This window comes from Mytilus galloprovincialis, chromosome 8 (genome assembly GCF_965363235.1).
Source record: "Mytilus galloprovincialis chromosome 8, xbMytGall1.hap1.1, whole genome shotgun sequence".
NCBI lineage: Eukaryota > Metazoa > Mollusca > Bivalvia > Mytilida > Mytilidae > Mytilus > Mytilus galloprovincialis.
This window is the reverse complement of record NC_134845.1, coordinates 19,844,323-19,859,614: the sequence shown is the minus strand read 5'-3', so window position 1 is coordinate 19,859,614 and position 15,292 is coordinate 19,844,323. Positions and strand designations below refer to the sequence as shown.

The window sequence follows — 15,292 nt, the reverse complement described above, 5'->3', positions numbered from 1 at the left end:
ATGGTGGCCATCTTGGTTTGATGGCCGGGTCACCGGACACATTTTTCAAACTACTAACCCAAAAGATGATTGTGGCCAAGTTTGAATTAATTTGGCCCAGTAGTTTCAGAGGAGAAGATTTTTGTAAAATATTACTAAGATTTACGAAAAATGGTTAAAAATTGACTATAAAGGGCAATAACTCCTAAAGGGGTCAACTGACCATTTCAGTCATTTTGACTTATTTGTAAATTTTACTTTGCTGAACATTATTGCTGTTTACTGTTTATCTCTATCTATAATAATATTCAATATAATAACCAAAAACAGCAAATTTCCTTAAAATTACTAATTCAGGGGCAGCAACCCATCAACGGGTTATCTGATTCATCTGAAAATTTCAGGGCAGATAGATCTTCACCTGTTTAACAATTCTACCTCATGTCAGATTTGCTCTAAATGCTTTGGTTTTTGAGTTATAAGCCAAAAACTGCATTTTACCCCTATGTTCTATTTTTAGCCATGGCGGCCATCTTGGATGGTTGGCCGGGTCACCGGACAACATCTTTTAAACTAGATACCCCAATGATGATTGTGGCCAAGTTTGGTTTAATTTGGTCCAGTAGTTTCAGAGGAGAAGATTTTTGTAAAAGTTAACGACTACGACGGACGACGACGGACGACGCCGGACGCCAAGTGATGAGAAAAGCTCACTTGGCCTTTTAGGCCAGGTAAGCTAAAAAGTTACATGACATTTAAAAGTCAACATTGAATGTCTCTATGGTATGGTATATCAGCTTTAAAACACCTTAAGTCCAGAAAATTTTGAATGACTTTAAAAAGATACTTTTGAACCTTAGATCCCATTTGTGAGAAGCAACTTTTAAGATATAACAAAATACAACCACTGACTAGGTTCCTTACATTGGAGGCATATAAATATATTTGTGTGTGGTGGGCGGTAACAAGGTTTTGTATATGTGGGCTGGAATATGCTTCATTCATAAACCAAACAAAGCCCTCCAATAAGTAATCCAATTGGTCATCTGATAGTCCAAAATTTATTATATTGAAATGTTGAACAATTTATATACTTTTGGAGAAAATAATACACATCAATATTAATATATGCATGTATTTCATAATCACATCAATAGTATAGAATCTAGAATAACAATGAAAACATAACTCAATAAACTACAGAAGTCATTTTCACTAAAACAAAATCATAATTATCACAGTAAACGAAACAATAGAAGCACCATTAATCTCTCTCTCTCTCTCTCTCTCTCTTTCTCACTTTCTCTCTCTCTCTTTCATTAAGCAAAGTAAAGTTTCGTAAATAAATCATTTCAAGACACATGTATTTAATTTAACGGTGTTTATTGTACAACTGTTATTTTGATACAGAATTTTCAGCAATGCCAACATTTTTTCAATGTAACTTGATGTAAAGCATGTTATCGTATGCTATATAGCACATTAATATTTTATGATTCTCAACTTTTAATCTGTATCAACTTAATTAAAGTAATTAAAATAACAGTTTGACTTTTCACTTTAAGAGATTCACTAACCATGATTTCAGAATTATAATAACATCATTAAGGCATGTACATTTTGTACTTTCAAATACTATATATGCAAAAATACTGAAGCTTTGTGTGGACAAATATCCTTCATAGAACTCTTTTATCAAGCTGGTGAATGTTATCATGGAAATTGATTTCCAGAAACAATAATGCATCTACATTTTTATTTTGTAAAAGAAATGTACATATTTAATGATAAAAAATCATTTCAGTTTTTTTTTAATTAATACCAATGCATGTAGTTGTTCTATATATATAAAAATTTAAATGTTACCTGCATTTATTTTTCTATTTTCACAATGACTTATCTTTGATAAAAATTAAAAGTGCAAACTTTTAAATATTCATGGATTTTTTTATAACTTAATGAAAAATACCTAAATAACTAAAAACAAAAGTATTTCTTGCATAACCAAGGTCTGGAGTGATTTATTTGTTATATTTTTAATGTAAAGTAATACTGTTTTATTAAGAGATCCCTTTACTATAAAAGAATTAAACATGATAATAACTGATTTACTACTATATAAATAACAAATAGCTGATAGAGTGGTTACCACAAAAATCACATTGTCAACTGAGGTGAAGTTAGACAATCTGAGCTCTATCACCATCTCGACTATGTGAAATATAATTTACCACACTGAATGTTATGTTATAACTGTCTATCAACATTCAAATTTAATATAATCAACTATGAGGTCTTGTAGATAACAACAACAATCCATAATATATAATGGCATATTCATATTGGATAAAGCTCATTATCGCTATTTTGTTCATTTTTCCTTTGATCTTTTTTAGTGATAATTTTTCATAACATGCTACTCGCTTGAGATGGAAAATTATCGCTAGAAACTAAGGAGCCACGTGGCGTTGGTAGGTTAAATAGCGATAAACAGATTATCATTGGTTATCTCAACTTCAATTACCAGTATCGAATAACAAATGTCATTTTTTGTCTAAAAGAAATGCACTTCCAAATAATTGTGTTCTGGGGCAAAAACACACCAAATTTGTTTAGTTTAAACTACTTAGAAAATAGTGTTGAAAATAATTGCCACATATATACAGTATTGCACAAAATATATTGATATGTTGATTTTACATTTTTGATCCTTTTGAGATCATTGCTGTAAAAGTGAAAGGGGTGAGTCTTTTAAATACAGCTAATAACATCAAAATGGCTAAAAATACAATAATTATCATGGAAACAAAAGTCACTCTAGGTCCATATGCATTATAAACTTGACTAACAAATATAGGTCCTACTGTACGAGCCAGACTCCCTGAGGCAGTCAGCCACCCCATCATCATACCCTGTAATTGTAGAAAATAATATATTAAAAATGAGATGTTTTCCTTTCCACAGTTTGAACTAAAATTTCAGAAGTTCCTAAGTGTTTCTTGTTTCTTGTTTTGTTATATAGATTAATTCTAGACTGTTTATCAGATTTTCCCATTTGAATGGTTTTACACTAGTTATTTTTAGGGGCCCTTTCTAGCTTGCTGTTTGGTGTGAGCCATTATCATCATTTCATCAAGCTCTGTGTTGAAGACCGTACCTTGACCTATAACGGTTTAGTTTTATAAATTGTGATTTGCATAGAGAGTTGTCTCATTGGCACCCACAACACATCTTCCTATATCTAAATAATTTCCTATCAAAGGCTTTTGACAGTGAACTAGCTATTTAAAATTTAAAAAAATCACCTTTTTTTTTACTTTTTAAACAACATTGGTTTTTCTCAACTTTATTACACAATTTTGTTTTTACAGAATGTAATGAGGTGTGTATTAAACACAACTGTGTACTACTTTGGATTGATTAATATTTGTTGGATACCAATTTTCGTGGATTTTGTGGGTACAGGGGAACCACAAATTTAAATGTTTAAAGAATAACAAATTTTTCAAAGGCATGAATGCAGATTTTTCCATCACCACGAAATTAAATATCCACAAACATGCAAGTAGTCTTCTATCCACGAAAATTGATACCCACGAAAATAAATGAATCCCCAGCTATATACAATTTTCTGAATGACTCTCAATATCTTAACTCAGTAGCCTGTATCAATTATCAGCAAAGATTTATGGGTTTACACTGCTACTGTTGCAAATCCTGATGGAAGGACCTAGTCATGCATCTCCTTTCCTTATTTTTTTTTAGCAGATTGAATAAATTAAGTTTTAATGTACCATGCTTTTAAATACAAATTGAATTTATTTACATTGTTACATAGTTAATTGGTGAATAATTTAATATTCATTTTCATTTTATGCTAATGTTTAAAGATGGTGCAGTTTTTCAAGATTTCCAACCTTACAAGTATTTGCAATGCATAGGGTAAAGATGTTAATTGAGATGAAAGAAAGACAACATAATGTCAACACTGCTTAAAATTCTATCTTTTGTCAAGAATGCATTAATTGTAAAATAAATATATTCATAAATTCATGAATAATTTGAATTATTTCTTTAATTGTTCCTTTAGGGATATCTTAGATTCATTAATATTCATGGGACACCAATTTTTATGGATTTTGATAATAAAGATTGATAAAAAATTAAATTTTTAATAGCTCAGTAGATAATTCATACCTAAATGCTAAACTTGAAAAAAAAGTAGTAAAATTTAAATGTTACCTGAGGTTTTGGTCCAAGTATTTTAGAATACAGTGTATAAGTCATCACATTGCATGTAGGATAACCAATTACAATCATTAGTGTACCAAATATAAACTGAGGAAAAGTAACTATGGGTGTGTACGAACACCACTTATAGGTATCAGGACATCCTGTTGATTCGTGTCCACTGTCAGAATTATTACTTTTTGCTGTTGTTAAATTTAATGGCATTTCAGTCGTCATTTTTGAAAGTGCGAAATCTGAATTTTCTAAATCTTCCAATTTGTTTTCCTGCTCAAAGTATAAAATTGAATTTCTTTTTTGACGATTTGTATCACTTATTACACTTATTTCATGTTTTCTTTTAACTTTGATTCTGGTTGGACCTGTTGAGACCTCCTTAGGTTTGTGAGAGACTGAAGTTGGTGGCATAGTAGACATACGAGTAAATGAATGAGAAGTCACGTTAATACTTTGTGATGTCACTGGCATTGTTAAATGAGAAGTTTTCTCTATAGTATTTGTGGATGGGTTTTTTATAGAACTATATTGCTGTGTAGTGAGATCTTTCCAGGATGGTGTTGTTAATTCAGTGATTTTCATACTTGTTGTTAAATCTGAAAGATTTTTTGCTGGACCAAGTGCTACAAAATAAAACAATATTTATTATTTATACAATTGGTATTTTATAGCACTGCAATAATCTGATTACATTGGAAGAATATTTTGCTATGTCTAATTTTTTTTTTTTATTTTTTTTTTTTTTTTTTTTTTTTTTTTTATGTTTTATTGAAATTTGTACAATTTGTTAGTTGAAAATCATCTAGTGCCCATACCTTATTCCAGCAACATTTCTTTGTGGTAATTTACAAATGTAGCTATGTTAAAACAAATATGTATTTATCTTTTTTGAAAGGTAATTAAAAAACAAATGTATGGATGAGGGGTGAAAAAAGATGATAATTTTTGGTAAGTTGAGGTTGCAATTCTAGAAGATGTCTTTTGGTTTTTTTTTGGTGTCATTTGGTTGCAGTCTCATTGCATGGTGTCACTCACAGTGTCAAACATCTTCTTTTATTCAGAAGAAAGTTAATTAATATTTATTGTAGTTAGTTCATACTGAATCTTACTATTGGTAGTTTTATTGTTATTACATATATATATATATTACTTAGAATAACTTCAGTTTTTCAATATATAAAGAAAATGCAACAGTTGAATGCAGCATTGACAACTGACTTTACAGTAGCCAAGTTTGACATCATAATATATGACCACCTTTTTGTGAACCAGGCTACAATGTTGTAATGTTGTAGTATTTACTCTGGAAGTATATATAAAGCAATTATTCTATTTCATAAAGTGCTTTGAGGGTGAAGACAAGAATTGAGTTGAGCTCTTTCTACTCATGGGAGCATATACATGTATATACTATTTAAGAAATAATTCATGGGGGCTTGAATATATCATGATTTTTTAAAAGAACGGAGCGAACTGAATTAGTGACATGCTGAAACTATATACAATAACATATTTAGAAAGATGTGACCTTCTGCTGTTGTATGTTCTATGGTCGGGTTGTTGTCTCTTTGACACATTAAAATGATTATTTTACATATATTTGTCTTATATAAAAAAAGAAGATGTGATATTTGTATACAAAAATGGCTTATATAACAAATTTTAGCATCGTTTGTTTACATTTCCTTGTTGTGATGATTTTCGGTTTCACAAGCATGTATTTTCCCGTAAAATGCCTATATTCTGATGTCATCGTTCTATGACGTCAGGTAGCTCATTCATAAAAAAGCATATGACGTGGGAGTACAATAGAAACAGCCCAATGTGTGTACTCAAAGTGTATGAAGGACGTCATGTTAGAATTAAGAAATAATTCATGATATGGAAGCCATATATTGTTAAAGATAAAGCTAAAATATCTGTATAAATATGTAGCTTGCGTAAGTTAGTTCGTGAATAGCTGCTAGAAAAAAACTTTTTACTTCTTTAAATTCTCAAACCCAACATTTGCCTTTTTTAATTTACATGTTTTTCTCGTAAGCTTCCGTTAAATCCAAAGTTGACATTTTGTAACTAAGGAGCCGCCATGTTGACTTGATGAAACGAGTAAATATGCGAATAATGCAATAGAATAGAAAATAAAACAAAACTTACCTCAAAAATCAGTTTTAATACAATATCATACGAATTCCGTTGGTTCATGCAACAGAAAACTTTCAACTTTAGCGGTTTCATTTGTATGACGTCATGTTTTGAAATGACTTAAATGCGCCAAAAAGATTAATAGACTTTCGCGGAATTTTATTTAATTTTTATTTTGTTGATTTCCCCGATCTCTTGTGCATTACTTTTCTTTATTATGCATACGAATAAGGAAAAAAGTTATTTTGTCTTTTTTAATTGCACTTTTTAAAACAATAAAATCAGCAGAGGGTCTGCAAATAGGTTCCAATACATGCAGATTTACGTGGCAAGTATATTGTAACAGCCATTATTATGTATATCTCTGAGTCTGCGCTAAGTAATTATTTTATCGAGAATTTTATCACAGTGTTGTTTACAAAGCTAAAGAAGCACGTCATATTAGAATGTCTTTTATCAATACCAGAAATACATGAACTATTCGACATTTAGGAAGTCTTTTCTCAAAAAAGTTTAAACTCTATGCCAAAATAAATTTCAGAAAAATATTCCTACAAAAAGTTTGATAATTTATTTTTCAACATATCATTAGATGCTAGTTCTGTATATTATATGTTATTCAGGTCTCAGACAGGGTATATACTGTGACATTCCCGGCTTAGAGTTTATATCCCCTGAGCCGAAGGCGAAGGGGATATAAGCCCTAAGCCGGGAATGTCACAGTATATACCCTTTCTGAAACCTGAATTACACATATATTACGGATTACCCTTGACTTAATGTTATTTTCCAGTGCAGGTATTTGTTGACAACACATATATTGAAAAACCCAACCTGATATGTTCGGCATACGTGAAGGATTTTCTAATTTGCTGTGAATATAATTTTATCGTGTATGTAATAATTTATAATAACACTTTTAACATTAAATTTAAGTATTAAAAGTGTAAAATGCGTGATTTTGTATCAAAAATGTATTATTGACTGAAGCACGTCATTATTTTCCCTCTGTGACCCTCTGACAGTCTGATAGCTTTTGACTACGTCACATAGTAACCGGTGTTATGATGACGTTTTTGAGGTTCCAATTGGGGAGAAAAACGTCGTATATACCCCGTCAGTTTCCTGAATATATACTGACATTTTTGTGTTGTTATCCAATCACAAACCTCGACACATTTGTAATCCGTAATATAAAACTATATCTTCAGGCCATTCATTAGGAGGCGGTACCCGGTACTTTTACCCTCCTATGCTATTGACAAGTACCGCCTAAATGTAGGAATTTTTATATAAGATATTCATGGAATAAATTGAAAAGTACCACCTAGAAACGTGGAAAGTACCAGTGAACATGAAAGATAATGAAACCCCTGATATCTTACCCGCAGTTTGTGAGGAAGGATAATTGTCTCCCCAAGGGAGATAAACAACAAATCCTAGTAAACACATTATAAAGCCACCAAGTAATATATATCTTTCATTAAACCTGAAAAATAAAATATATTCAAAAGTAGATAATCTCCTATATATAATACACATGTACAGTCATTAGTGCACTATTTTTGTGGTAATTTAACATGTTCATCAAAATTTTTAAAATACAAAAAAGTTAAAAATTACAGCATAAACTAATCATGTTTCTTGTATAAAAAAAACAATTCTCCTTGATTCAAAATTGTAGTGAAAATTTCATCTTGTCCATTATGTTATAACTTAAATTTAGGGGGGGATGGCAACAGTATGAAAAAAAATGGAAACGTGCACAAATATTTTTGCAATTGCTTTAATAACAACTGTAAAGAAATTTCTGTTCTTGTCAATCAAACTTCTATAGGATTTTTTTAAATATCTTTAATAGAAATTTTTTATTGACTGTGAGTATATTTTGTCTAAATCTAAAATAGCTATCACCTACCTTTTGGACAATATTCTTATGAGAATAAAAACCACTATAGATATTAATCCCCCTACACCTAGGATGATGCCATTGTACAGGGTAGCATTCTCCTTTGTCCATGCATACATGTGCATTGTCAATGGTGTACCAATTCTGTAAAATTATGTAATTTTTGATATCTTCATGCAATTATGTTCAGATAATTCTTAAAAACATTATTAAATTGTAATCATTTTCACTGATTGGAATAAAATATAAATGTAAAATGTGTCCATGGACACAGATGATAATCCAATGCATATATGGCAAAATTTGGGGTACTTTGCTAATTTGCATAGTGGCCATTTTGCCTTATCATGATGATGGCCATTACAATAAGATTATGAATGCCCCCTTTAATATAAATGCAAATATGTTAACTAAGGAAGTTTTCAAAGACACATTTTATATAATTAGTTTTAGATTAAAAACAGAAATAACTGGATTATCCGCAAAATTGATATTTTCAATCTACAACTCAGGGAAGTAATTTAACCAAAAAGGCCAAAGTCACGGTGTGCAAATCATATCAACAAAGTACCAAAGATTTTGCCATATGGCTTTATAAAGCTAGAAAGGAGCATACATCCAGAATGATTAAAGTGATAAACCCAAATTCATACCTGATCTGAGTTTTGTGGTTATAAGATTTGTGTATAAATTTCATATACAGTTGGTGGAGGCAAACTTAAAAAGTTTAGAGAACAGAATCCAATTTTTAGGACGCAGGGATGGATGGACAAAGGTTAACCTTAATGCTCCCTGCAATTAGGCAGGTGCATAAAAGGAAGATGTAATTACATTAAATAAATGTTTCATTGTGATCCCTCCATTTTGAAGGACAATATTATTTGTAGAACTATTCTGTTTTGTTACGTTAAATTTATTTTTCAAAGTTCAAAAAAATTATATAAGTGTTTAAGACTATTCACTGGTAGTATTATCACAATAAGTGGAGGGTAAATAAGACAGGAAACATTTTCCCATTTCAAAAAAACAATAAAGATAAACAAGAAAGAAAGCCTTGTACTAGGGAAAAATAATTGAAAAGAGTTATCTCCCATTTGGTTGGGTAATAAAGCTTTATAAATCACACTTGTAGTAAATGTAAGATATGACCTTTAACAAAAATACAACATTGCTATTATACACAAAATTATACTGTATAAATGCTAATTACTACTTCAGCACAATTTGTTAACTATGCATAGAACTGAAAATGATGATTCTTTGCATAAAACCTTTTAAGGTGAAAAACACACTTTGCATATATATATATATATGAAGAGTAATTAACTGCTAAGAAAGAAAATTATTGTAGAAACAACTAAGCAAGACATTTTTTATTGTACAATTCTATAAATGTTTGAGCAATATGAACATAATAACTAAATTGAGCTTAAAATTTTCAAAACAGTAAAATATTCTTGATCAATGCAGAATTGTATGATTGTCAAGAACATATAAAGATCTTTATAAAACCATGAATAAGTCAGATTGAATCTTAGTATCTGACACACAGAACTTACATGGAATAGCTGTCAAGGAAAGATTGAATCTTAGTATCTGACACACAGAACTTACATGGAATAGCTGTCAAGGAAAGATTGAATCTTAGTATCTGACACACAGAACTTACATGGAATAGCTGTCAAGGAAAGATTGAATCTTAGTATCTGACACACAGAACTTACATGGAATAGCTGTCAAGGAAAGATTGAATCTTAGTATCTGACACACAGAACTTACATGGAATAGCTGTCAGTCAGATTGAATCTTAGTATCTGACACACAGAACTTACATGTAATAGCTGTCAGTCAGATTGAATCTTAGTATCTGACACACAGAACTTACATGGAATAGCTGTCAGTCAGATTGAATCTTAGTATCTGACACACAGAACTTACATGGAATAGCTGTCAAGGAAAGATTGAATCTTAGTATCTGACACACACAACTTACATGGAATAGCTGTCAAGGAAAGATTGAATGTTAGTATCTGACACACAGAACTTACATGGAATAGCTGTCAAGGAAAGATTGAATGTTAGTATCTGACACACAGAACTTACATGGAATAGCTGTCAAGGATCTTAGTATCTGACACACAGAACTTACATGGAATAGCTGTCAAGGAAAACAACACAAATATAATTATTCCAATTCAAACAATGGTGAATTGAACTTGATTGAAGTTTTTACTTACGTTTCAAAAACAGCAAATTCAAACAATGGTGAATTGAACTTGATTGAAGTTTTTACTTACGTTTCAAAAACAGCAAATTCAAACAATGGTGAATTGAACTTGATTGAAGTTTTTACTTATCATATGTTTCAAAAACAGCAAATTCAAACAATGGTGAATTGAACTTGATTGAAGTTTTTACTTACGTTTCAAAAACAGCAATTTCAAACAATGGTGAATTGAACTTGATTGAAGTTTTTACTTACGTTTCAAAAACAGCAAAAATAAAAAGAATAGCAAAAAATAGAAGTATTGATGATACGACTGCTGCAAAATCTGGAGTATACTCTGGTATCACACTCTTCTCTGAAACAAAGAAACACAGATCATGGGAAAAGTTGTCTGGTTTGTGAATGATGAACTTAATAAAAAAAAACTGTGAAAAACAGGGGTTACTAAGGTATGTAAGATTCCATTGAAATAACTGTAAATTCAGAAATTATGGCAAGGTTTTTGAAATGGGAATAGTGATACTTGGATTTAGTATTGCAATAATTAGAATTTGCATTCTGATATCTGATATATGCATCTGTATGCAGAATTTCCTCAAATCCCAATAAATAATCTGGCATTCTTCATGAATCGCAAAAATAAATACACACAATAATTTCTGAATTTACAGTAATACTTCAAAAAGGAAACTTTCACCATTTAGGAAAAACCAAGAAAGAATTGAAATACAATGAATTTTAAGTCTTGTAATTTTTATTTTTTTTTGTAGAGAGTTATCTCCCATTTTGTTAGAGTTTTCAAGCTTGTACAAAAAAGATGCTAACTCCCACTTTTTGTTTGTTTCATAAGACTGCTTAAATAATACTGTGGTTGATACTAAATGTATGCATAGTGTCACAATAAAACATAACATTTGAATAATAAACAAGGACATATTCATTTATAAGAATGTAGGTAATGTTGTTTTTTTAGAATTACACTAAACATGTCTTGACATAAACATCAGGGGAAAAACTATTTATTTCCTTCTTCCTGGATTACTTAATTTGCTAATGAATCATAAATATACTCATTAAACTTGTTAGTTGTATATGCATGTAGTTTGTTTGTATTATATTAATAGCAGTTTATTCTATAAACCATATATATATATACATGTAATATGTAATTATCTGTCTTTTGTGTTCATTAATTTAGTATTTTCATTGATATGGACAGCCAAAAAAAATGAAGAAAAAAAAAGAGCCAAAACTTTTTCAGTGAATTATCTCCCTCTCTTTGACAATGATAAACTGAGATTTCAATGAAACTGCCCTATAACGGGATGAAAAACATTGGTCAAATGATTATAGACACTCTCAAAAGACCACACCAGGGATTGTTTTCAAGGCAATTAACTTTCAAATGATTTCTCATCATTTCTATGATATAGACTTTTTATCATGATATTTTTTAATATGTATTGATGCCAACTTACAAATCTGTTTTTTGTGCCTTAAATAGTATTAACATTCCTGGCCTATCTCTGTAACTTTGTGAGTAAATTAAAACCTACCAATGCTCTGTGATTCTTGTACACTAAAGTTAATATCATCATCATTATCTACACGATGTTCTTTGAACACAGCAAAAAGAAGTATAATGTTTATTACACCCACAATAGAACTGAGGATTGCTGGAGATGTATAAAGATCAAGATGAACAGATTCAAGATGGACTGGTCCTGGATAACCAATGGGAACCATAGCTATCTGGATCACTGAAATATAATTAGTATAAAATTCAAGATGAACAGATTCAAGATGGACTGGTCCTGGATAACCAATGGGAACCATAGCTATCTGGATCACTGAAATATAATTAGTATAAAATTCAATATAAACAGATACAAGATGGACTGGTTCTGGATAACCAATGGGAACCATAGCTATCTGGATCACTGAAATATAATTAGTATAAAATTCAATATAAACAGATACAAGATGGACTGGTCCTCAATAACCAATGAGAACCATAGCTATCTGGATCACTGAAATATTAATGAAGTTTTTATTTTTCACAATATGTCAACTGGAATATCCAAGGTTTTTTTTATTCAAGTAGTATTTGAGAATCATCATAATGGTATATCTCTATGTCAAAGTAAATGTCATTTAAACCACAGATATATTTGTACAAGGGGGCACAACTCAATAATCATTAAAAACAAATGTAAAAATCTTGAATGGAAGATAAAAGCATGGGACCATTGGAGGAACTTTTTACCCCAACCATGCATGATATTTAAAGTCTCATTTTCTCATAACTTTAAAAACTTTTGAGGGAAAATGCAACCACCCACAATTAATTAGTTTATTGCCTACTCTACCATAATCAGTTTAGGAAAAATCCTTATAGTATTATACAATGTTTATACTGAACGAAGAAAATGAATTAAAAATATTGACAATAAATTCAATCCTAAATAAAATTGAGAAAGGAAATGGGGAATGTGTTACTATGTTAAGTTCTTTATGTTGATATGTTGTAAAACGGTATGTTACAATTTTCACAAGAACAAATATTTATTGGTTTATAACCATTGTTAGGGTTCCCTAATATTATATTTATAGAAGTACACCATTATGTATAAAGATTTTTAGTAAACCATTTATGTATAAAGATTTTTAGTAAGGGACGACATCAAAAGATCAAAAATAGGAGAAAAAACTTAAATCAAATAGTTTGGGGGTGGGGGGGGGGGGGTGTCAACATTGCTACAAGTTTTGTTAATCAAAAATCGATTTTACATATATCCCTATTGGTCAATCAATTTTTCCCAAATTAAGATAAGAGGAGGGGTGTGGGGGTCAGTGAAAAAACTATGTGAATTAAGTTTTTTATCCTACATTGAACTTTTGATGTCGTCTCTAAACCGTTATGTATATTAAGATTTTTAGTAAACCGTTATGTATATAAAGATTTTTAGTAAACCATTATGTATAAGTCTTCAGTAAACAGTACATACTTGCTATTCAAATAAGCAATATTGTGTGCATATTCTTATAATTAAATGCTTTTTAAATTGACTTACTCTTTGATTTTGATACATATTTTTGAGAAAATGAAAAGACACTTTTCCTATTATGGCTTATTAGGCCAAAAAAATGATTTCTCATCCAAAATGATACATGTCATGATTTACATGTTTTAAAGAAGTATGATTAAAAATACAGTCTGAATGACTTGGTCTAATAATAAATTATGCAGCCTGAGACACTTATAAAATGTTGGTATAATAATAAAGCATGAAGCTTGAAAGACGCGGATCATTACAAAAAAACAAAAATAATTACACCTAAAGCCTCAGAAGTTCTCATTCATGAATCTTTTCAAATAAATAATAAAGCCTATATCCTAAAAAGTTGTCCTTTTTTTAAATCTGGTCCAGTGACTAATTAGGGCAAGAGTCTAAGATAGTTGTAATACATGTACTTGATTTATTTCACTTGACTGGGCAGGGTTTAACTGGTTCGCTTATTTAGTACCAGTCCATCTATAGACAGGTGTGTCGGGATAAATTCATCAATGAAGTGTCCAGTTATTCGTTCCATATCATACACACAGTTCATGTGTATATCCGTTTGGTGACACTGATAGGTGATTATAAATCAATTATAATTATAACGACCATCATCCTTATCACAAACATCTTCAAATAGACTGTCCTTATGCAAATTAAAACGTAAGCTCCACCCCATCAGTTGAAATAACATTGGTAATACATGTCTTACAAACCTGGTCCAATGATAAATCCTACTGCCTGAAAAGCACTCATTATAGCCATAGCTGATGTTCTTTCTTTCAAGGTTGTTGCACCAGCTACATAAGATCTAACAACAGCAACATTTCCTAGAAGATAAATACATCAAATGAATTTGCTAATCCTAACTATTATGGTAGAAAAGAAATAAGACATCCCAACCAAATTATTCCAAAATTGTTATGGCTACTGTATGTTTGATAACCACAAATGTATTGCTGCAAATTGCATTGATCTTTAAGACAAAATATTGACTTGAATACATTAATCTTAAGTTGCTTCCAATGTATAATTGTGATAGTTTTCTTCAGGAGAAATTCATGTACTGGTGTACCTTTATTTCTAATAAACTAGTTGATAGCCCTAAAAAAAAAAGCAGAGAGAAAATGAGATAAAGAAAAAAAAAAGGAAATTTGATACAATAAAGATTTATATTGTTTACAACTTTCAGGTAAAATTGATACCAATAATAAAGACGTTACGCGCAATGTTCGTACATGTAAGCGTAACACAACGTCGCGAATATTTCGTAACGTTCAAGGCAAAACGTCGGCTAGAACGTTGTTTTTAAGCATGTGCGACATTCTTGTAAGACTCCGCAAAATCGACGGGACTGTTTAACTTCTTATTGAAAATTGATGTATTTTACATTTTTGAAAAGTTAAGAAAAATAACATTTTAAAAAATAATAAAATTCTACCATTATACGAGCACTGATAAGCAAACAGTTGACGTAAAGTTGAGATGAGTTCGTTTTTACGTCAAAAAATGGCGGTGCGACAACCTTGTAAGCCTTTCAAAAATCGCTCATAAATTACCATTTATATCATTTTTCAGGATATTTGTCTTTAAAGTCATAAAATTAAGCAAATTAACATTGGTGTAGTAAATACAAATACTGATCTTTTTCCATTTTAGATAAACGTTTTTGATTATCAAATCTGGAATCCCATTTTTTTTCCCGCGTGGGACAGTTTTGCCCTTGTA

The 15,292-nt window shown here is 30.4% G+C and overlaps 1 protein-coding gene across 2 annotated transcripts in view; it reads right to left on the bottom strand.

Annotated features, from left to right (window-relative positions):
• Nucleotides 1-1,028: 1,028 nt before the first annotated feature.
• The window catches only part of LOC143085277 (major facilitator superfamily domain-containing protein 8-like), a 29,585-nt gene continuing 15,321 nt past the window's right edge, over nucleotides 1,029-15,292 (bottom strand). For both annotated transcript variants that reach the window (XM_076261535.1, XM_076261537.1), the window contains 7 exons: nucleotides 14,281-14,394; nucleotides 12,059-12,262; nucleotides 10,758-10,857; nucleotides 8,285-8,419; nucleotides 7,752-7,855; nucleotides 4,222-4,847; nucleotides 1,029-2,891 (listed from right to left, as the gene is read on the bottom strand). In XM_076261535.1, coding sequence (XP_076117650.1) covers nucleotides 2,676-2,891; nucleotides 4,222-4,847; nucleotides 7,752-7,855; nucleotides 8,285-8,419; nucleotides 10,758-10,857; nucleotides 12,059-12,262; nucleotides 14,281-14,394 — 1,499 coding nt within the window. In that variant the 3' untranslated portion in view covers nucleotides 1,029-2,675. The remainder of the gene's footprint in view (nucleotides 2,892-4,221; nucleotides 4,848-7,751; nucleotides 7,856-8,284; nucleotides 8,420-10,757; nucleotides 10,858-12,058; nucleotides 12,263-14,280; nucleotides 14,395-15,292) is intronic.